Genomic DNA, 24,451 nt, shown 5'->3' with positions numbered 1-24,451 from the left:
ATACCAAATGGAATCCAATTGACGTGCCAATTTTTGATGATTTTTTATGGACCAAAAGAAGCCCCCGGAGTAAAAGAGTTGGGCCAGAAGAGTCCTGGGCCATCCACAAGGGTGGGGACGCGCCCTACCCCCCCGGCGCGCCGCCCTATCTCGTGGACGACTCGGGGACCCCCTGACTTGTTCCCGATGCCAAAAATTCCTATAAATACAGAAACCTTCAGAAAATAACCTAGATCAGGAGTTTCGCCGCCGCAAGCCTCTATAGCCACCAAAAACCAAACTAGACCCGTTCTGGCACCCTGCCGGAGGGGGATCCATCACCGGTGGCCATTGATACGTCTCCAACGTATCTATATTTTTTGATTGTTCCATGCTATTATATTATCTGTTTTCGATGTTTAATGGGCTTTATTATGCACTTTTATATTATTTTTGGGACTAACCTATTAACCGAAGGCCCAGTGCAAATTGTTGTTTTTTTGCCTATTTCAGTGTTTTGCAGAAAAGGAATATCAAATGGAATCCAAACAGAATGAAACCTTCGCGATGATCTTTTTTGGAACAAACGCAATCCAGGAGACTTGGAGTGGAGGTCAACGAAGCAACGAGGCGGCCACGAGGTAGGGCGGCGCGCCCCACCCTCGTGGGCCTCTCGTGGCTCCACCGACCTACTTGTTTCGCCTATATATACTCTTATACCCTGAAAACATCCAGGGGAGCCACAAAACCACTTTTCCACCGCCGCAACCTTCTGTACCCGCGAGATCCCATCTGGGGACATTTTCTGGCAATCTGCCGGAGGAGGATTCGATCACGGAGGGCTTCTAAATCAATACCATAGCCTCTCCGATGATGTGTGAGTGGTTTACCACATACCTTTGGGTCCATAGTTATTAGCTAGATGACTTCTCCTCTCTCTTTGGGTCTCAATACAAAGTTCTCCTCGATGTTCTTGGAGATCTATTCGATGTAATTCTTTTTGCAGTGTGTTTGCCGAGGTCCGATGAATTGTGGGTTTATGATTAAGATTATCTATGAACAATATTTGATTCTTCTCTGAATTCTTATATGCATGATTTGATATCTTTGCAAGTCTCTTTGAATTATCAGTTTGGTTTGGCCTGCTAGATTGATCTTTCTTGCAATGGGAGAAGTGCTTAGCTTTGGGTTCAATCTTGCGGTGTCCTTTCCCAGTGACAACAGGGGTAGCAAGGCACATATTGTATTGTTGCCATCGAGGATAAAAATATGGGGTTTATATCATATTGCTTGATTTTATCCCTCTACATCATGTCATCTTGCCTAATGCGTTACTTTGTTCTTATGAACTTAATACTCTAGATGCATGCTGGATAGTGATCGATGTGTGGAGTAATAGTAGTAGATGCAAAATCGTTTCGGTCTACTTGACACGGACGTGATGCCTATGTTCATGATCATGCCTAGATATCATCACAACTATGCGCTTTTCTATCAATTGCTCGACAGTAATTTGTTCACCCACCGTAATTTATGCTAGCTTGAGAGAAGCCACTAGTGAAACCTATGGCCCCCAGGTCTACTTTACATCATATTATTTTCCCATCAACTAGCTATTTTATCATCATTTATTTTGCAATCTTTACTTTTCAATCTATACAACAAAAATACCAAAAATATTTATCTTATTATCTTTACCAGATCTCACTTTCGCAAGTGACTGTGAAGGGATTGATAACCCCTTTATTGAGTTGGTTGCGAGGTTCTTGTTTGTTTGTGCAGGTACTAGGCGAATTGCGTGTAGTCTCCTACTGGATTGATACCTTGGTTCTCAAAAACTGAGGGAAATACTTACGCTACTTTGCTGCATCACCCTCTCCTCTTCAAGGGAAAACCAACGCACGCTCAAGAGGTAGCAAGAAGGATTTCTGGCGCTGTTGCCGGGGAGATCTATGCCAAGTCAAGACATACCAAGTACCCATCATAAACTCTTATCCCTCGCATTACATTATTTTTTTTTTGAATATTTACTGTGGGTTAAAACCCCATAGCCCATTTTATTAAAAGAAGAGAAGGCCCAACAAAATACAAAGCACTGAGAGAGTGCCAAAACAAAAAAAGAGTCCTATCTAATACTTACCTACAGTTACAAAGGGTCCTGGCCCAAGGCAAGAGCTGATGCTAACCTATATTTACGGAAGGGCATTGACCCAAGGTATGAGTTGAGCTCTCACGCTAACGCTAAGCCTATGAGCCAAAAGAAGGATATCATGTATAAAATTGCACCTCCAAGTGGCAAAACGAGCCTGCTCCCCCCTAAAGATCCTCCCATTTCTGAGGATCCAAATATTCCATGCTGCTGTGCGCATCACTTCAAAGAAAAAAGGGTGGCCAAAACTGGTTCTGGCACTGGAAACATACTCCTGGGTACTAGACCCCTGGACCAGTCAATCTGAAGGTAGTTCCACACTCTGGAGCTGGAATTGCACTAAAATAACAAGTGGGATCTGTCCTCATGGACATAAGCATTACATATAACACAAAGATTATCCTCATCTTGGGACCTCCAGTGTCTTCGAACCAGCATATCTTTGGTGTTGAGTTTGTCAAAGAACAATAACCAACCAAAGACTTTAATCTTCATTGTGCATCTGCTCTGCCATAACCATTTGCATGGCTTAATAGTGGGCATATTAGAGTGCATGATAGTATAGAACCCTTTGGCCGAAAAAGACCCAGATTTGGAAGGCCACACCCACTGATCAGGAAGTAGAGGATCTCTTTGCAAGTTTAGCAGCCAACCTTCCAGAATTGTTAGCTCTGCAGCAGCTTGTTGGGAGATGGGTAGGTAGAACATGGAAAAAAGGTCCTGGGTCTGAAGCACATCCCTGACTGAGACCTTATCATCAATCACAAAAGAGAACAACCTAGGAAGCCTCCTTACAAGGGGCATGGAAGAGCCAGCCACATGCCATGCATCATGCCAGAACATAGCAGTGTCCCCCATGTTAATATGAACAGAAGCAATGGCCCTGTAAGAATCATTTAGCTTGAAAACATCCCTCCACTAGAAAGATCCAGTCAATACAGTTGCCTGAGGAACAATGTTGTCATAGTAGGAATCCCAAATTAAGGATACCCAAGGAACATCATGCTTATTGTAGAATTTATGTAGATGTTTCATAAGCAGCCCCTGATTCTGAATATTTAGATTGAGGATGCCCAGCCCACCCTTATCTTTAGGCCTGCAAACCAGGTCCCAAGCTGCCAGAGATTGCTTAGGTGCATCTGTATTTCCTCTCCAAAGACATTGCCTGAAGATCTTATCCAATTGCTTGATGATTCCAAGAGGTATATGCAAGGTGCAGAGGAAATAGTTTGGCATGGAAGTTAGAACTGAAGTCAACAGTTGCAACCTAGAGCTCTGGTTAAGCATTGCAGAACTAGCAGAGAGCCTTCTTTCAATATTATCCACAAGGGGGAGGAGATCCACAATTCTGGGTCTGGTGGTACCAAGGGGTAGTCCAAGATAAGTAAAAGGGAGTTCACCTATCTTGCATCCTAGGAGAGCAGTCAACCTGAGGGCCTCATCATTAGATATATACAAAGGTATCATAGAGGACTTGGCAAAATTCACCTTGAGACTAGTAGACTGTTGGAACACAGCCAACATATTCTTGAGAGCCACCAATTGTTCCTCCACAGCAGGCAAAATGATGATTGTGTCATCTGCATACTGGATAATTGGGTAGTTAGGATCATGGGATGGTATTGGGAGTGTCAGAGACCCTTGAGCCAACATATGGTTGACCACAGACTGCAACAGATCAGCAACAATAACAAAAAGGAGAGGTGACAAAGGATCACCCTGTCTGACCCCACACTTACATATAAATTGCTTCCCTGGAATGCCATTCAGTAAAACAGAAGATGTCCCAGATGACAGAATCTCCCTAACCCAAGCAATCCACTTGCTATCAAAACCTTTATCATGAAGAACTTGTAGAATTACCTCATGCTCCACTGTATCAAAAGCCTTGGCAAAGTCCAGCTTAAGGATTATGATTGGTCTCTTTGATTGCTTGCATTGATGAATGTACTCAAATGCCCATGCAAGGCAATCCTGAATGGACCTAATTTTCAAAAATCCATACTGGTTCTTATGAATGCATTGCAAAATTACCTTCTGCAACCTATTTGCCAACAATTTGGTGAGGAACTTCAGACAACTGTTTGTAAGGGAAATGGGCCTGAAATCATCTGGTCCCTTAGGAGAAATCATCTTGGGAATAAGGGTGATGAGTGAGCCATTGATGTTCTCCAAAGATAGCTCTCCATCATAAAAAGCCTGTATGAGCATCAAAAAATCATGTTTAATGATAGGCCAGCATTTCTTAATAAACATGCCATTAAAACCATCCGGTCCAGGTGCTCTGTCAGTGGGTAGCTCCTTTAAAACCTTGTTTATCTCCTCCTGTGAGAAAGGAGCAGAGAGAACCTCCAACCCATCGACTGGCTGAATCAACTGTGGGAGATCAAATCCCATGGTAATGCCTTGAGCATGACCCATCCTATTCTTAAAAGAAGACCACAAACTTCCAGCCATTTGTGTATGATCTGAGACTGGATCATTCCCATCAACCCTAAGACTAGCAATTGCATTTTTTCTCAATCTTTCTGAGGCCATTGCATGAAAAAACTTTGAATTTTCCTCACCCACCTTGATATATCTGATTGTACACCGTTGTTTCCAATAAATGTAATGAATACGCAACAAGTTCTCATGGTGCAACTTAACTATCTTTCTAAAATTAAACTCAGGAGTTGTGAGCGGCCTCCACTCCTCAAGCCCGTCAAAATGTATAATTACCTTGGCACAATTCAAAGTCAGATGTTTAATGTGAGAGATATTTTTGCTCCACACTTTGAGGTCCATTCGTAACCGTTTGAACTTCCTGGAGATAATTGCAGCCGCAGACAAGTCAGAAAAAACCGGAGCCTCCCAAGACCGCTTGACACAATCCATAAAGCCTGGCATGTCAACCCAATAATTCTCAAAACGAAAAACCCTGGCTTTTGGAATGGTTGTGTCAATGGATACCATGCATGGCACATGATTATACGATGTTTTCGCTAGGGGGAGTACCACCGTGTTTGTGTAAATGGAAATCCAATCCGATGTTGTAAAGAACCAATCAAGTTGTTCCAGCAGCGGGTTTTCCTGCATATTGGACCATGTATACATTCTCCCTTTCAATGGCAACTCCAAGAGGCCCAAATGACCAATTATCTCATTGAAAAGGAAAATATCGTTAACATCCCCCCCGACAGGTTTCTATTATCCATGGACCTTATAAAATTGAAATCCCCGAGGAGTAGCCAATGTTCATCAGGTGGGATGGTCAGATGATAAAGCCAGTGAACAAAATCATCTCGGAGAGGCCCATCACAAGGCCCATAAACTAACACTAAGGTCCAGGTTTTAGCATTGTGTACTGAAGTAAAAGAAACCACAACACCGAAGCTTTGAATTTCAATTAGTGTGCCAGTGAAAACACCTGAATTCCAGATGACAAGAATACCACCAGAGGCCCCTACCGAGGGAGCAAAAGCAAAATGATCGAACCACTGCGGGCAGAAGGTTCTAATTGTCCTAATATCAAACTCCTCACATTTGGTTTCCTGAAGGCACACAATCGAGCACTAGCTCTCCTCAATTTTTGCTCTAACATCTCTCTGTCTCTTCGCAGAATTCAGACCACGAACATTCCAGCACAAAACACGCCAGTTACGATAGGATGTACTAGCCATGATAAACTATATAGGGGAGATAATCTAGCCCACTGCTTGACAGTGCAGCTCCAAAAGCCATAAGGTTGGCAACATCCGTACAAGATAAACCCATAAACTGCCAGCAGAGTTCAGATATAAAAAAAACGGAAAAGAGATAACCGTGGGCCACAAAATGCAAAGTCGATCAGGCCCACAACACACCACCACCACATCACAGAGAGGTACAGAAAATCACTCATCACTGGAAACTGCATCATCTTCAGACTTCTTAGCGGGAGCCATAAGCTTCTCCTCTGTCAGATCCCCAGCTGGGATGCCCAAAGCATGGCCGACCTCCTGCATAACCGGAATTGGGGTATCCGGTGGCATCCGAACCTGCTCCGTGGTCTCCTCTTCAGATATCTTGAGCTTCTTCTCTCTCGGTCGCCTCTTGGGTGATGGTTTAACCAAAGCTGCAGAGATGGGTTTGAAGCCTGAAGATTTGACACAACTTCTAGTCATTCTCCTCGTGGAGAAGTCTGGAGTATCAGAAATTGGTGCAGCATGACGAGCACGCCTCCTCTCATGCTGTCGCTTCCCAAGCACAGATTCTGCAGGTGGTTTAGTGGCCGAAAATAGAAAGTCATAGCTCACAAGTCTGCTGTCTGAAGAGGAAACTGCGTCAGGAGGACATGGAGTGACCAAAGTTGAGTCAGCAGCATCCGATATTTCCTCAATAATGACTGAATGTCTGTGTGCATGAGTAGCCAGCCCCTGAAGGAGGAGGGACAGCCTCCTCTCCTGATCAGGCTGCAACTGGCCTAGGGAGACAACTGACGGTGGCAAGAAAAATCCCTGGCAGAGCATATGACACCTTCTTGATGAGGAAATCCGGTAAAAGGGATGAGAACGATCGTGCCCAGATCATCTCAGGTGGCAGCACCGGGCCATACACAATCCTCACAATTCCCAGATGAATGGGATCCATGGGCATAACTGGGTGAGGTTGTTGCTCTTCCTCCATATCCACCGCATTATCATCAGAATCCAAGGAAGGGTTGAGGATCATAGAGTTCTGATCCTGAACTTGCTCATTATCCTGAACTTGCTGTTGCGGCTCTTCTAGCTGCTCCCAAGCACCCCAACCATCCGCCTGCTGGTCCACATGTCCGCCATTGTTGTGATTTCCATGGAAAGGTTGTGGATGATTGGGAGGCACTACATTCCAGCCCAGAGTAGGGTAGGGTGGCATCGCCCAAAAAGGTTGTGGTGGATTGACCCCTGGCATGGGATGTGGGTTTCCATCCAACGGCATTGGGTCCTCATCCGCAGGTATGACAATTTCTGCAAACTCACCAGCAAGTATATAACAGCCTGCTATCCAAGAAACAACAGCACCTCCCCAAGTTGCAAAATCTCTGAAAACGACCAAGCATGGAACGAGAGCGTTATCAGGGAAAGAACATCTAACCACAGACCGGACCTTGCGAGATCAGTTTCATTCCAATAGTGAAATTGGCCAAACATGCCAACAATCTCTGCTAGGTTAGTTGTGTTCTGATAGTCCAATGGCACTCCAATGAACATCAACCAACCAGTCCTATGACCATGGATAGCTCTAAATCCTTCCCCCTGATTGTGCGGAATAAATCTTACAAAAAACTCATTACCCTCCGCATTAAGACCCAACGGGAACGGTGGATGATGTGTGAAGGAGGCATGCACCATAGGATCTTCCATCTCAAATAAACCAACCCCTGGAACCAAGTCTGAGCAGAAAGGATAGGGACTTGCATAGTTTGTGTCAGAAAGTTCAGAACCTGCTCTCGCCGGATGGCCACCAAGTGAGCCGGAGGAAGGGGCTCGACGATCGCCACCATGAACTGCTCGTGCCGGCGTGGTGGCGGAATCGCAGGCGAGTAGTAGGTGCGTGGCATCCTGTCATCGCCACCATTGACCACATCAAATCCCGCAGGGAGGAAGCGGTGAGGGTCAATGGCGTACACCGCCATTGAAGAGGCTGGTTGCTTATCCTGGAGCAGCGAGGTGGCGGGTGGGGATGCAGGCGACGGAGCTGCAGTTTGGGGCGGCGAAGTAGAGGAGCTGGGTTGCGGCGAGGGGCAGGGGGACGATTGGGTTTTTTGCTGCGGTGTTGCAATTGTATTGGAAACCGAAGAGGCAAGCGAGTCCTCCCTGATGGCGCGAGCTCCAAAGCCGCTCGATGGGATTTTGGGTACCCAAATGGATGTGTCAGGCGGTTGCCCGGTACAATTCTTTTTAATGTGACCAGAACGAAAACATAACCTGCACCGCACCCTGTTCTTGCAAGTGTCTGACTTGTGTCCCATGCCCAAATAGTTCTTACAATCCCAATAACTTGCAGCCATGTCTTCAATCATATCATCAGAACTCTGTAAACCTTTGGTAATATTCTGCGGAGAGGGCGACTCCAAAAAATCCAGAGGAGACGCGTTGGTCTCATCATCCGAAAGAACAATGGGCCTTAAGAGAGAGCCCACGAGCCGGGGTGGTGTTATCGGGCTGGCTTGGGCCGAAGCTGCCGATTCCCCAAAATCCGGTCCAACAAATTTGAAGGTTCCTGAGGATCCGGGGTTGCCGCCAACAGAATTGATCCTGTCCGGGGATGATGGGAACGACCCAAACTTGATCAAAGGGCTCTCCGCCATCGCCGATGAGCTTTCCGGCGAAGCAGGGCTCAACAGTGCAGGGCTTAGCGATCCCGCCTCATGTGATTCAACAACATAACCAGCTTCATGGATTGTCTGGACATCTATGCGTGTAGGATTATAACTATAACCTTTACGAGCTGGATAATTAATGAACGTCGCAAAACGCAACTTCTTCTTGGGATCGCTAGATGGCTGACGAGAATGAAGGGAAGATTTACTAGGGCGATGATGTAGGTCCTCCATACCCATTCTAGCCCTATGTTTAGAGGGGCTCACTAAGATCCATTCCTGTTGGGACTCATATTGCCAAGATCTAAACTCTTTCTCCCAATCCGGACCCCCATGGCCCCAAAGATGGAAGTAGCACTTGAATTTAGGGCAAACAAAGCTTCGTTGATGCAGAATAAAAAAGCCCACCTCTTTGCAGAAACATTGAACAAGAAAACACCATTGCTAAGGAAAGATACCTTGAGCTAGGAACAGTAACCTCCAAGAGCAGATTCCAACGCCAGACCAACATTCTCCTCATCCAGGCGAAAAGAATGTCTGGCAAACGAGACCACCATGATGAAGTGCCCCGTGTCCTTCGATGGATGAACGGATCTGCCGAAGGTGTGTTGAATCTCGTGAGACAACTTCATCCCCGGGGTGAAGTCCAGACCCATGGACATCGCAGCATGAACCGCCATGAGGAAGAAAATAACCAGTAGAGAGAGGGGGTGACGCCGGAGAGGATGAACCGATCAGATGGCAAAACCCATGGTGAGGCGTGGAGATCGCCGGTGGTGGTGAGTGGCTAGGGTTAGGGTGGCGGCGTGGGGGCGGGAGCCATCCTCCGAAGGCTTGACTACTAGTGTCATTTGCCTCTCGTTTTCCTCTCCCCACTCCACCCTTGCCGTTTTATTCGCCTCTTTTCTGTTCGCCCTTCTTCCGTTCGTCTCTTTTCGCTTGCCTCTTGTGTGTCTGTGTGTTAGATCATTTTTTTTGCCCTCATGGCTAGTTCTCCTATCATTTTTAACACTCTCGATAATGAATTTCTTAATTTTAAATGAAGAGAGGGAGAAAACTTAAAAGATGCTTGGTATAGAATTTGCAATGCTCAAAATAGATCTATTAAAAAGCATTGTAATTCCGTTCTTCTTCGCAATTTTTACGTAGGCATCACACCTTGGTATAGATATGTTCTTGACACCATCACCGGAGGGGATTTCTTGGGAAGCCATACTTTTGATTCTTATAATGCTATGATAGATTTGTTAGGCCCACCACATCTTTTGGTCAATGGAACTATTTTAACTTTGGAGCATGTGATGCAAAGGCTTGATATTATTAAAAATAAAATTGCCACTTTAGAGCTAATTGAAAATTTGGATAAAGATCAACAATCAAATTACTCAATATGGATCTAAGGTAGGAGTTACTCTGAAAAATCTTAAGGAAAAGGAACTCATAGTTAATGAAAAGATAGATCAAGATTCCAATTGAATTGACAAAGTCGAAGAGATTATTACCAACTTGGGGTCCGCTTTTTCTGCCGTTAAAAATACCTCAAATCCTCCTCCTACCAAAGTTGCCAAATTTATCTTTGTTCCTAAAAATAAGGGTGAATCTTCTAGTAAGAAAAATGAAGATCTCAAATCAATAAGTATTCACCCCAACTTTTTAGATATCGTTAAGGAACCTTTTGCTACAAGTGAATTTCTTGATTTCCTACCTAGAAGTTTGATCATTTGCAAAAATAAAGAACCTCCTAAGGACTATAAGTGTTCAATTGAAGAATTGCCTACCGAAGAGGACAATACCTAGATCTATTCTTGCTTTTATGCCTAGCTAGGGGCGTTAAACGATAGCGCTTGTTGGGAGGCAACCCAATTTTATTTTTGTTCCTTGCTTTTTGTTCCTGTTTAGAAATAAATAAATCATACATCCTCTGTTATGATTGTGTTTTTATGTTTTAATTAGTTTTTGTGCCAAGTAAAGCCTTTAGGATCTTCTTGGATGATTGTTATTTGATCTTGCTGAAAAAACAGAAAGTATGTGCTCACGAGAATAATTTTCATTTTTTTACCAGCGAGCGATAAAATACTGATTCCAACTGCAGTAGATCATTATACAAATCATTTAGGATGTCCTAATTTCTCAGGATTTTTGGAGTTACAGAAGTATTCGAAACCTACAGATTACTACAGACTGTTCTGTTTTTGACAATTTTCATGGTTATCATTATTTTTTATAGAATACATGTCATCACAATAATCATCATAGACAGGAGGCATGCTTTCATCATAATAAATTTGCTTATCAAAACTTGGGGGACTAAAAATATCATCTTCGTCAAACATAGCATGCCCAAGCTTGTGGCTTTGCAATAATATCATGTTTCCTCTCTATGTGTTGAAAATCTTGAAGTTTTGCCTGCTTTACCTTCCTATGCTAGTTGATTCTTGTTTACATAAATTGTTTGCTCACAAAATCCCTATGCATAGTAAGTGGGTTATACTTAAATGTGCTTGTCATATTCTTCATGATGCTCTCTTTATGTTTCAATTCTTATCTTTTATGTGAGCGTCATTGAAATCATCATGCCTAGCTTGAAGGCATTAAAGAGAAGCACTTGTTGGGAGACAACTCAACATTTATACCTATTGTTTTTGTGTGTTCACATGATTATGCTACTGTAGTAATCATGTTTTATAGCTTTTGTTTCAATAAAGTGCCAAGTAAGACCTTTGGGATGGCTTACAGTGATAGTTGATTTGATCTTGCTGAAAAACAGAAACTTTTGTGCCCAGGAGATTAGTTTTCATTTTTAACAGACGCGAGATAAAATACTGATTCTTTTTGCGGCGGATTTATAAACAAATTGCTTAGGAATTCCTAATTTCTCAGGATATTTGGAGTTACACAAGTATTCGATAGTTACAGAGTACTACAGACTGTTCTGTTTTTGACAGATTCTGTTTTCGATGCATAGTTTGCTTGTTTTCTAGTTTCTATGGCTTATATTGCTTAATATAAATTGTAGAAATGATATGGTACAGTAGGCATCATGTGAGAAAATTATGAATCTTGTCTTGACAGTACCTAAGTGGTGATTTGCTTTCTTATACTAACGGAGCTTACGAGTTTTCTGTTGAGTTTTGTGTTGTGAAGTCTTCAAGTTTTGGGTAAAGATTCGATGGACTATGGAATAAGGAGTGGCAACAACCTAAGCTTGGGGATGCCCAAGGCACCCCAAGATAATATTCAAGGACAACCAAGAGCCTAAGCTTGGGGATGCCCCGGAAGGCATCCCCTCTTTCGTCTTCGTCTATCGGTAACTTTACTTGAGGCTATATTTTTATTCACCACATGATATGTGTTTTGCTTGGATCGTCATTTTATTTTATTTTGTTTTGCTTGCTGTTTGAATAAATTACCAAGATATGAAATTCTTAAATGTTAGAGAGTCTTCATATAGTTACATAATTATTCGACTACTCATTGATCTTCACTTATATCTTTTGGAGTAGTTTGTCATTTGCTCTATTGCTTCATTTATATCTTTTTAGAGCACAACGGTGGTTTTATTTTGAAGAAATAAATGAACTCTCATGCTTCACTTATATTATTTTGAGAGTCTTTAGAACAACATGGTAATTTGCTTGGGTTATAAAATTAGCCCTACTATGATGGGCATTCAAGATGGGTATAATAAAAACTTTCATATAGAGTGCATTGAATACTATGAGAAGTTTGATACTTGATGGTTGTTTTGAGATATGAAGATGGTGATATTAGAGTCATGTTAGTTAAGTAGTTGTGAATTTGAGAGATACTTGTGTTAAAGTTTGTGATTCCTGTAGCATGCACGTATGGTGAACCGTTATGTGATGAAGTCGGAGCATGATTTATTTTTTGATTGTCTTCCTTATGAGTGGCGGTCGGGGACGAGCGATGGTCTTTTCCTACCAATCTATCCCCCTGGGAGCATGCACATAGTATTTTGTTTCGATAACTAATAGATTTTTGCAATAAATATGTGATTTCTTTATGACTAATGTTGAGTCCATGGATTATACACACTCTCACCATTCTACCATTGCTAGCCTCTCTAGTACCGCACAACTTTTGCCGGTACCATAAACCCACCATTTACCTTCCTCAAAACAGCCACCATACCTACGTATTGTGTCATTTCCATAGCCATTCCGAGATATATTGCCATGCAACTTCCCACCGTTCCATTTATTATGACACGCTCCATCATTGTCATATTGCTTTGCATGATCATGTTGTTGCCATCGTATTTGCGGCAAAGACACCGTTCATAATTCTTTCATACATGTCACTCTTGATTCACTGCATATCCCGGTACACCGCCGGAGGCATTCACATAGAGTCATATTTTGTTCTAAGTATCGAGTTGTAATTCTTGAGTTGTAAGTAAATAAAAGTGTGATGGTCATCATTATTAGAGCATTGTCCCATGTGAGGAAAGGATGATGGAGACTATGATTCCCCCACAAGTCAGGATGAGACTCCGGACAAAAAAAAGAAAAAAAGAGAGAAAAAAGAGGCCATGAAAAAAAAAGAAGGCCCCAAAAACCAAAAAAAGAGAGAAAAAGAGAGAAGGGGCAATGCTACTATCCTTTTACCACACTTGTGCTTCAAAGTAGCACCATGATCTTCATGATAGAGAGTCTCCTATGTTATCACTTTCATATACTAGTGGGAATCTTTCATTATAGAACTTGGCTTGTATATTCCAATGATGGGCTTCCTCAAAATGCCCTAGGTCTTCGTGAGCAAGCGAGTTGGATGCACACCCACTTAGTTTCTTTTTGACCTTTCATACACTTATAGCTCTAGTGCATCCGTTGCATGGCAATGCCTACTCACTCACATTGATATCTATTGATGGGCATCTCCATAGCTCGTTGATACGCCTAGTTGATGTGAGACTATCTTCTCCTGTTTTGTCTTCTCCACAACCACCATTCTATTCCACCTATAGTGCTACGTCCATGGCTCACACTCATGTATTGCGTGAAGATTGAAAAAGTTTGAGAAAGTATGAAACAATTGCTTGTCTTGTCATCAGGGCTGTGCATGATTTAAATATTTTATGTGATGAAGATAGAGCATAGCCAGACTATATGATTTTGTAGGGATAGCTTTCTTTGGCCATGTTATTTTGAGAAGACATGATTACTTTGTTAGTATGCTTGAAGTATTATTATTTTTATGTCAATATTAAACTTTTGTCTTGAATCTTATGGATCTGAATATTCTTGCCACAATAAAGAGAATTCCATGGATAAATATGTAAGGTAGCATTCCACATCAAAAATTCTGTTTTTATCATCTACCTACTCAAGGACGACCAGGAATTAAGCTTGGGGATGCTGATACGTCTCCAACGTATCTATAATTTTTGATTTTTCCATGCTATTATATTATCTGTTTTGGATGTTTATGGGCTTTATTAAACACTTTTATATTATTTTTGGGACTAACCTAGAGCCCAGTGCCAGTTTCTGTTTTTTCCTTGTTTTAGAGTATCGCAGAAAAGGAAAATCAAACGGAGTCCAATTGACCTGAAACTGCACGGAACTTATTTTTGGAACGGAAGCAATCTAGAAGACTTGGAGTAGACGTCAGGGAAGCTTCGAGGGAGGCACGAGGCAGGGAGGCGCGCCCTACCCCCTGGGCGCGCCCCCACCCTCGTGGGCCCCTCATGGCTCCCCAGACCGACTTTGTTCGCCTATATATATCCATATACCCTAAAAACTAAAGGGAGCAGAATAGATCGGGAGTTCCGCCGCCCAAAGCCTCCGTAACCATCGAAAACCAATCTAGACCCGTTCCGGCACCCTGCCGGAAGGGGGAATCCCTCTCCGGTGGCCATCTTCATCATCTAGGCGCTCTCCATGACGATAAGGGAGTAGTTCACCCTCGAGGCTGAGGGTATGTACCAGTAGCTATGTGTTTGATCTCTCTCTCTCTTGTGTTCTTGAGGTGGTACGATCTTGATGTATCGCGAGCTTTGCTATTATAGTTGGATCTTATGATGTTTCTCCCCCTCTACTCTCTTGTGATGAATTGAGTTTTCCCTTTGAAGTTATCTTATCGGATTGAGTCTTTAAGGATTTGAGAACACTTGATGTATGTCTTGCACGTGCTTATCTGTGGTGACAATGGGATATCATGTGATCCACTTGATGTATGTTTTGGTGATCAACATGCGAGTTCCATGACCTCGTGAACTTATGCATAGGGGTTGGCACACATTTTCATCTTGAATCTCTGGTAGAAACTTTGGGGCACTCTTTGAAGTTCTTTGTGTTGGTTGAATAGATGAATCTGAGGTTGGGTGATGCATATCATATAATCATGCCCATGGATACTTGAGGTGACATTGGAGTATCTAGGTGACATTAGGGTTTTGGTTGATTTGTGTCTTAAGGTGTTATTCTAGTACGAACTCTATGATAGATTGAACGGAAAGAATAGCTTCATGTTATTTTACTACGGACTCATGAATAGATCGATCAGAAAGGATAACTTTGAGGTGGTTTCATACCCTACAATAATCTCTTCATTTGTTCTCCGCTATTAGTGACTTTGGAGTGACTCTTTGTTGCATGTTGAGGGATAGTTATATGATCCAATTATGTTATTATTGTTGAGAGAACTTGCACTAGTGAAAGTATGAACCCTAGGCCTTGTTTCGACGCATTGCAATACCGTTTACGCTCACTTTTACCATTAGTTACCTTGCTGTTTTTATATTTTCAGATTACAAAAACCTATATCTATCATCCATATTGCACTTGTATCACCATCTCTTCGCTGAACTAGTGCACCTATACAATTTACCATTGTATTGGGTGTGTTGGGGACACAAGAGACTCTTTGTTATTTGGTTGCAGGGTTGTTTGAGAGAGACCATCTTCATCCTACGCCTCCCACGGATTGATAAACCTTAGGTCATCCACTTGAGGGAAATTTGCTACTGTCCTACAAACCTCTGCACTTGGAGTCCCAACAACGTCTACAAGAAGAAGGTTGTGTAGTAGACATCACCCTCTACTCTCTTGTAATGGATTGAGTTTTCCCTTTGAAGTTATCTTATCAGATTGAGTCTTTAAGGATTTGAGAACACTTGATGTATGTCTTGCATGTACTTATCTGTGGTGACAATGGGATATTCAGGTGATCCACTTGATGTATGTTTTGGTGATCAACTTGCGAGTTCCGTGACCTCGTGAACTTATGCATAGGGGTTGGCACACGTTTTCGTCTTGACTCTCCGGTAGAAATTTTGGGGCACTCTTTGAAGTTCTTTGTGTTGGTTGAATAGATGAATTTGAGATTGTGTGATGCATATCGTATAATCATACCCACGGATACTTGAGGTGACATTAGAGTATCTAGGTGACATTAGGGTTTTGGTTGATTTGCGCCTTAAGGTGTTATTCTAGTACGAACTCTAGGATAGATTGAACGGAAAGAATAGCTTCGTGTTATTTTACTACGCACTCTTGAATAGATTGATCGGAAAGAATAACTTTGAGGTGGTTTCGTACCCTACAATAATCTCGTCATTTGTTCTCCGCTATTAGTGACTTTGGAGTGACTCTATGTTGCATGTTGATGGATATTTATATGATCTAATTATGTTATCCTTGTTGAGAAACTTGCACTAGTGAAAGTATGAACCCTAGGCCTTGTTTCAAAGCATTGCAATACCGTTTGTGCTCACTTTTATCATTAGTTACCTTTCTGTTTTTATATTTTCAGATTACAAAAACCTATATCTACCATCCATATTGCACTTGTATCACCATCTCTTCGCCGAACTAGTGCACCTATAGAATTTACCATTGTATTGGGTGTGTTGGGGACACAAGAGACTCTTTGCTATTTGGTTGCAGGGCTGTTTGAGAGAGACCATCTTCATCGTACACCTCCCACGGAATGATAAACCTTAGGTCATCCACTTGAGGGAAATTTGCTACTGTCCTACAAACATCTGCACTTGGAGGCCCAACAACGTCTACAAGAAGAAGGTCGTGTAGTAGACATCAATATTATACCAGTTTCACATACTTTTGGCGACTTTTTATATGATTTATTGGACTAACCTATTGATCCAGTGCCCAGTGCCAGTTCCTGTTTTCTGCATGTTTTTTGTATCGCAGAGTATCCATACCAAACGAAGTCCAAATGCAATAAAATTTCAAGGAGAATTATTTTGGAATATATGTGATTTTTGGGAGTTGGAATCACCACAAACGGAGGCCCATGGTGGGCACAACCCACCCGGGCGCGCCAGAGGAGCCAGGCGTGCGGTGGTGGGTTGTGCCCACCTCGTATGTTGGTTGGACCTCTACTTCGGGCACAAGGAAGCTTATATCCAGAAAAAAAATCATGTTAAAATCTTAGCGCATCAGAGTTACGGATCTTTGAGAATATAAGGAATGGTTTTCGGGGAGATTTGAGAACGCGAAACAGAAGAGAACAGAGAGGGAGATCCAATCTCGGAGGGGCTCCCGCCCCTCTAGCGCCATGGAGACCAAGGACCAGAGGGGGAACTCTCCTCCCATCTAGGGGGGAGGCCAAGGAAGAAGAAGAAGGAGGGGGCTCTCTCCCCCTCGCTTCTGGTGGCGCCGAAGTGCCACCGGTGCAACGATCGAGACGACGATCTACATCAACAATCTTGCTACGTTCAACACCAACTCTCCCCCCCTCTATGCAGCGGTGTAACACCTCTTCTCCCTGCTGTAATCTCTACTTAAACATGGTGCTCAACTCCATATATTATTTCCCAATGATCTATGGTTATCCTATGATGTTTGAGTAGATCCGCTTTGTCCTGTGTGTTAATCGTGATCTTGGTTGGTATGATTGTATATTTTATTTATGGTGTTGTCCTACCATACCCCCCGTCTTGCGCAAACGTGAGGGCCCCCTGTGATGCCCCCGATTTGACTGTGCACTAATCATACACGCAAATGTGTACGATCAAGATCAGGGACTCATGGGAAGATATCGCAACACAACTCTAAAAATAAAATAAGTCATACAAGCATCATATTACAAGCCAGGGGCCTCGAGGGCTCGAATACAAGAGCTCGATCATAGACGAGTCAGCCGAAGCAACAATATCTAAGTACAGACATAAGTTAAACAAGTTTCCATAAGATGGCTAGCACAAGCTGGGATACAGATCAAAAGAGGCGCAGACCTCCTGCCTGGGATCCTCCTAAACTATTCCTGATCGTCGGCGGCGGCCTGCACGTAGTAGTAGGCACCTCCAGTGTAGTAGGAGTCATCGTCGACAGTGGCGTCTGGCTCGTGGGCTCCAATGTCTGGTCGCAACAACCAGGTATAGAAAGGGGGGAAAAGGGGGAAGCAAAGCAACCGTGAGTACTCATCCAAAGTACTCGCAAGCAGGGAACTACACTACATATGCATTGGTATCAATGAAAGGGGTAGTATATGTGGACTGAACTGCAGAATGCCAGAATAATAGGGGGATAGCTAGTCCTATCGAAGACTACGCTTCTGGCAGCCTCCATCTTGAAGCAGTAGAAGAGAGTAGATGGTAAGTTAACCAAGTATCATCGCATAGCATAATCCTACCCAGCGATCCTCTCCTAGTCACCCTGTTAGAGAGCGATCACCGGGTTGTATCTGGCACCTGGAAGGGTGTGTTTTATTAAGTATCCGGCTCTAGTTGTCATAAGGTCAAGGTACAACTCCGGGTCGTCCTTTTACCGAGGGACACGGCTATTCGAATAGAAAAACTTCCCTGTAGGGGTGCACCACATTTCCCAACACGCTCGATCCCTCTGGCTGGGCACACTTTCCTGGGTCATGTCCGGCCTCGGAAGATCAACATGTCACAGCCCTACCTAGGCACAACAGAGAGGTCAGCACGCCGGTCTAAATCCTATGCGCACAGGGGTCTGGGCCCATCGCCCATTGCACACCTGCATGATGCGTACACGACGGGAAGCAAACCTAGCCCCCTTAATAAAGCACAGGCTTACGGTCCAATCCGGCGCGCGCTGCTCAGTTGCTGACGTCAAGAAGGCATTGGCTGATACCACGATGTCGAGTGCCCATAACTTTTCCCGCGTAGTTGGTTAGTGCGTATAGGCCAGTGGCCAGACTTAGATCAAATACCCAGATTTCGTTAAGCGTGTTAATTGATGTAACCGCAGACGCCGACCAGGGCCAGGCCCACTTCTCTCCTAGGTGGTCTCAACCTGCCTTGTTGCTCCGCCACGAAGTAACAGTCAGGGGCCATCGGGATCCTAGGCCCACCACTACCGGGATGGAACCACCTGTCCTATCAGCCCCCACACTGGAATCACTCGCGGGTACTCTACGAGCCGACCCGACTTTAGTCACCAAGTATCACATATTATGTATATAACTATATACCCATGATCACCTCCTGAGTGATCACGGCCCGATAGTATAGCATGGCAGACGGACAAGAATGTAGGGCCACTGATGGAATACTAGCATCCTATACTAAGCATTTAGGATTGCAGGTAAAGGTAACAACGGTAGTAGCAAAGACAGGCTATGCATCAGGATAGGATTAACGGAAAGCAGTAACATGCTACACTACTTTAATGCAAGCAGTAGAGAGAAGAATAGGCGATATCTGGTGATCAAGGGGGGGGCTTGCCTGATTGCTCTGGCAAGGAGGGTCGTCAACAACGTAGTCAATTGGGGAACCAGCAGCGGCGTCAGTCTCGTAGTCTACCGGAGAGAAGAGGGGGAAGAAACAATGAATACAATGCAAACATATGCATATCAATGCATGACATGACAAGTAACGATGCCAGGTGTGCCCTAACATGGTAGGAGGTGATACCGGCGAAGGGGGAGAACATTCGGGAAAGTATCCCCGGTGTTTTGCGTTTTTGGACAGATGCACCAGAGGGGGAAAGTTGTGTGTTTGCTATGCTAGGGATGTGTGGCGAACAAACGGGCTACGTATCCGGATTCGTCTCGTCGTTCTGAGCAACTTTCATGTACCAAGTATTTTCATCCAATTTATGGTTTATTTTTCTATGATTTATCAAAGTTTTATGCATTTTTTAAAATTTATTTAATTTATTTAAATCGAACATTATCCAGAACAGTGAAAGGTGAGGTCAACATGACATCACCATGATGGTAGTAGGTCCAACACAGCTGACCAGAGTCAAACATGACCCGTGGGTCCAGTGGGACCCACCTGTCATTGAGACAGAGGTGAAATATGATTTGCTTTAAACTAATTAGGATTAACTAAGTGTGGGCCTACTACAAAAAAAGACACATCTGTGACATTTTGGGCCGAATGATTTTTTTCTAACATACTTATGACACTTCTATGACGATAATTGTGACAAAACCCGGTATCATCATAGATGTGGTGGGCTCCTACTTCTATGACAAAAAATCATGATAGAAAATGGGCTTTTCATCCTGGGCGGGCCGGAGACACAGCTGCATGACATTCTTTGGGCCGTCCATGACGGAGAAAACCGTGGTAGAAGCGAGGGCGAGGAAAATATCGGGGGAGTTCCCGATTACGGTGGGTGGTCGGGGGCCGAGCGATGCACGTTTCTCTCGTACGTACGCACGTGTGTGCGAGGCGTTGCACTCTAACTGAATCCGAGCGAGGCATTGGGCTCTAACTGAACCCGAGCGATTGCACTGCAGGCTACGCGTTACTGAACCCGAGCGATCGATCGATCCCTTGCTGTTAACTGAACCCGAGTGATTCCTTCACTACTGCTGCTAACTGAAGCCGATCGAACACTGCTGCCTCCTTCCCTGGATGAACAGTGAGCGTTATTGAGGGGGTTTGGATGAACAGTTCCTGGTGGGGGTTGGATGAACAGGAACCCGTGGTAGTAGAGGTCGTTGCCGCTGGATGAACAGTACCCCGATCGATCGAGCCGGTGGATGAACATGACCCCGTGGAGGGCTGGATGAACAGGACCCCCTGGAGGGCTGGTTGAACAGTAGCCGGTGGAGGGCTGGTTGAATAGTAGCCGGTGGAGGGATGGATGAACAGTAGCCCATGGAGGGGTGGTTGAATAGGAACCCCGTGGAGAGGGCTGGTTGAACAGTAGCCGGTGGAGGAGCGCACGGTGGAGGCTGGATGAACGGGAGCCCATGGATGATCAGCTGCAGGTGGAGGCTGGAGGAAGACGACGGTGGATGAACAGTAGCCCATGGAGGCAGTCAACGGTGGAGATGAACAGTAGCCCGTGGAGGCAGTCGACGGTGGAGATGAACAGTATCCCGTGGAGTCCCGTTTTGCGGTACGCCACACCCCTCACGGTGAACAGGAGCCCCGTTTCGACCGTAGCGCTCCAACACAAGTCCGTTTCCTCAGTTTTGCGGTACACCACACTCCTCCCGATCAACATGACCCCGTTTCGACCGTAGGAGGTCCTTTTCCTCCATTTTGCGGTACGCCAGACCCCTCCCGATGAACAGGATCCCGTTTCCACCGTGGTCGGTCGAACACAAGGCCGTTTCCTCCGTTCTGCAGTACGCCAGGCCTCGTTTCCATCGCCTGTTCCATCCAAGCCGGTTGGCTCCCGACGAACAACACACATTCTGTTGCCTCCTGATGATCACGATGCATTCTGTTGTCTCCCCATGAACATGATGATGACGTTGTTTCTCCATTCCGACCCAGCCACAACCATGTACACGAGCCCTGGCCATACGTATGCGCGAGTAGGTGTTTGAGACCCTGCCCGTATGTACGTACGTGGCCGTATTTACTTTCTTGCACCCTGGCTGCTGTACGTACGTGTACATGATACGTGCGTGCCTCTACTATGACATGTGTGCGCCTCTACTACGACACGTGCCCTTCCTTGCACGGCCACGGCATCGGTGCAGCCTGCAGACATACCGATCATATGTACGTACACGTTCACGACCAGAATGACAACACTACGTACGCTTCGACCAGGTGGGTCCCGACTGTCAGGCACTTCCTTGCGTGTGAAGATGTAGCTGGTGGGTCCCAACAGTCAGGGGGCGAATCATTTTTTTGCCCGTAATATGGACGCACTTCCTTGCGTGCGAAGATGTAGCTGGTGGGTCCCAACAGTCAGGGGGAGAAAACATTATTTTTCAGGGTAAAAAGGATGCAGTTGCATGCATGCGTCCATGGGCGTGGTGCGTCCCCACTGTCAGCCTCTCACATACAGTCATCTTCCGATGACTCTCGGTTGTTGACCACGTTGACCACACCATGCCGAGTGCACCAAGGCCGGTGGACGACGGCGAGGCCCCAGACTGGAATGCCCCGAAAATGGGGAAGACGCGGCAGTGGAGTCGCAGATGGAGAGGAGTGGGAAACTTGACTGGTTCGGGTGCACGTCAACACTGTCGCGGTGCCGCCCACGGGAGACAGGAGAAAGAACAGAGGTTGAAGAAGGAGCACGGCTGTTGGATTAAAATCCAACGGTCCAGCTGCTAGAATCATTTGTTGATTACATTGATAAAGCCCTGTGTACACGTCCGCTTAGTAGGCCCACAAGTCAGCCACCAAATCTGACGGGTCCCAGCTGTCAATGGGAGGAATAATTTTTTTCGCATAACAAGGAGGCACTTCATTCCGTGCGAAGATACAACCGGTTGGTCCCAGCTATCAAGGGAAGGAAACAACTTAATAAGGAGGAACTTTCCTTGCGTGCGACCATGGACCTCGTGGGTCCCAGCCATCAGGCACTCCAAGTACATTCCTCTTCTGATGACTCTCGTTTGTTGACCACGCCACACCAAGCGCATCGAGGTGATGGGCGACGGTGAGGCCCCAGACTGGAACGACCTGGAGATGGGGAAGACGCAGCAGTGGAGTCGCAGACGGAGAGGAGTGGGAAAATTGACTGGTTTGGGTGCATGGTGGGCCTACACTCGGTAGAGAATAACAGGAGGTGCGGAGTGGAGGGATGGCCTGGCCGTCGGCGGGGTATCATTTCGCTGAGGCACGCAAAACAATGCCGCTGGATGCCGGAGGCTGGAGTAGGCAGTCCCGGCAGCGCTGGGGGAAGAAGACGTGAGATTGAAGAAGAATGCCGGCCGTTGGATGTAAATCCAACGCCTTGTTAGGCTTTGACCTACTGGCCCACATGTCGGCCAGTCCATTTGTTTTTAGTCCATTTGGTGGGCTGGGTGAAACAATGATGTAGCATCTATGCGGCCCATTTATATATATGGTAGAATTTAAAGCCTATTTGCATTTTTCTCGAAATTCGTGGACTTGCTGGGTTGGGTGAAAATATCATGTTGGGCTGGACGGAGAAATGTTATAAAAACATAAACACATGATTGCACGTCTATTACTACATTGGTCAGTAAATCTTTGCCAGCTTATGTACGCAATCACTAGGAGTTAACTTGCCAAGTTATATATAAACAATTATTATTATAATTTTGTAATAACTTTCAACTTATGAAATAAAATATCATTTTAATTTGATGAGTTAATAGGACGTGGGGTATTATTATTTTTTAGGCTAGACGTGGGACAATTGAGTTGGTTTGGGGAAAAGTACTGGGAGAAAACTCAGTTTACATCGAAAAATAAAGTGGGAGAAAATTCAGATATGGGATTAATGAAAATGAAAAATAAAGGAAGTAGGAATGTCTATAAAATGGTTGGACGAATGACAGGTTTAATGGAACCTTATGTTGTTTCTATTATATATATATATGTAATAAAATAAAATAAAATATAAATATAGGTTCAGTTTTGCATTCTTATAGAAAACATAGGTTCAGTTTTGCATTCTTATAGAAAAATAGAACTGAGTTGTGCGTCGTCTTGAAAAAACAAACATAACTTGGGCTGCTGATGTTATAGACAAGCTAGGTTGGGAGGCCCAGAAGCCACTTGATACCTGCTTGTCGGATGTGGGGTTCCGGCAAACCCTTAAGGTTCAAACACTGGGGTGCGCGCGAAGTCTTTCCCTCCTACCGATCTACGCTCTAGCTCGCTAAGATCTTGCGGACGAACTCGAAGAACTCACAACACAGAAAGACACAGGGTTTATACTGGTTTGGGCCACCATTGTGGTGTAATACCCTACTCCAGTGTGGTGGTGGTGGATTGCCTCTTGGGCTGATGATGAACAATACAAGGGGAAGAACAGCCTCCTGAGGTTGAGGTGTTCTTGTGCGTATGAACTTGTGGTGTGAGGATTCCCTCAAGCTAAGATGAGATGCCCCTACTATGGTGGTGGCTAGTCCTATTTATAGAGGCCCTGGTCCTCTTCCCAAATATTGAGCGGGAAGGGAGCCAACAATGGCGGGCAAATCTGAAGGGGGACAACTAGTACAAGCTATCCTGACAAAAGCGGTCTTCGCCTGTGAAAGACTCTGGTGGTGACGCCGTCTTGGGCTCCATGATGGCCTTCGTCTTGCCGTCCGCCTGGTCTTGGTCTTGTTGCACCGAAATGGCAACCTTTGCCTGAGGCCTCGGTACTCCGTGGCTGCGCTTGCCTCCTTTGTACCAAAGAGGAATCAAGGACGTTGCGCGCGTTGGCGCCCGCCTCGTGTCGATAGTCATGGCTCACGTCACGAGAGTCTCGTGAGGTTCGCCCCGCCTTGATATCTCCACTCCTCGTGAGCCTGCCTAGCTAGGCCACTCCAGAGGAGGTCTTGTGTCATCCGCCTCGCGAGGCTTGGACCCTCGCGAGGGTCTTGGGTGCCTTGTTGATGAAGATGGGCCATACAGCCTGCGGCTTGGCCACGCCGTGGGGCCACAGGCAGGCAAGTCTGGGGACCCCCATTCAAAGAACGCCGATAGTAGCCCCCGGGCCCAAGGTGCGCGCGGGCTTGGCTTCACGGCGAAGCCAAGGGTCAATTTCGGAGCACCGCAGGCCCCAAAAGCATGCGGCCTAGGTTGACGCGTGGCGGTTGATTGGGCGTGGGTGTCTCCGCTTCCCACGCTGCCTCGGCAACTGCTTGACCTGACAAGGCTGGCA

General features: G+C 45.1%; 1 protein-coding gene across 1 annotated transcript; it reads right to left on the bottom strand.

Moving 5' to 3' along the window:
* Window positions 1–3,046: 3,046 nt before the first annotated feature.
* LOC147975026 (uncharacterized) lies at window positions 3,047–4,666 on the bottom strand. The gene is made up of 5 exons (XM_087520237.1): window positions 4,439–4,666; window positions 4,163–4,327; window positions 3,992–4,102; window positions 3,868–3,882; window positions 3,047–3,796 (listed from the first exon to the last, which is right to left on the bottom strand). Exons 1-5 carry the CDS (start codon window positions 4,664–4,666, stop codon window positions 3,047–3,049), a joined length of 1,269 nt encoding a protein of 422 aa, XP_087376363.1.
* Window positions 4,667–24,451: the final 19,785 nt, after the last annotated feature.

Source organism: Triticum urartu, chromosome 4A, assembly GCF_056163025.1.
Source record: "Triticum urartu cultivar PI428250 chromosome 4A, HENAU_Tu73, whole genome shotgun sequence".
Lineage (NCBI taxonomy): Eukaryota > Viridiplantae > Streptophyta > Magnoliopsida > Poales > Poaceae > Triticum > Triticum urartu.
Note: the sequence above shows the minus strand (reverse complement) of the source record. Positions and strands in the feature narration are given on the sequence as shown.

Bases quoted from the DNA above. Each gene is read 5' to 3' on its own strand.
- LOC147975026 (XM_087520237.1), bottom strand. From the start codon at position 4,666: ATGGCCTCAGAAAGATTGAGAAAAAATGCAATTGCTAGTCTTAGGGTT. The intron at 4,328-4,438 runs GTTTTAAAGGAG...ATGCTCATACAG, and splicing joins CACAGGAGGAGATAAACAAG to GCTTTTTATGATGGAGAGCT. The intron at 4,103-4,162 runs GTAATTTTGCAA...AGGTCCATTCAG, and splicing joins TGGCAAATAGGTTGCAGAAG to GATTGCCTTGCATGGGCATT.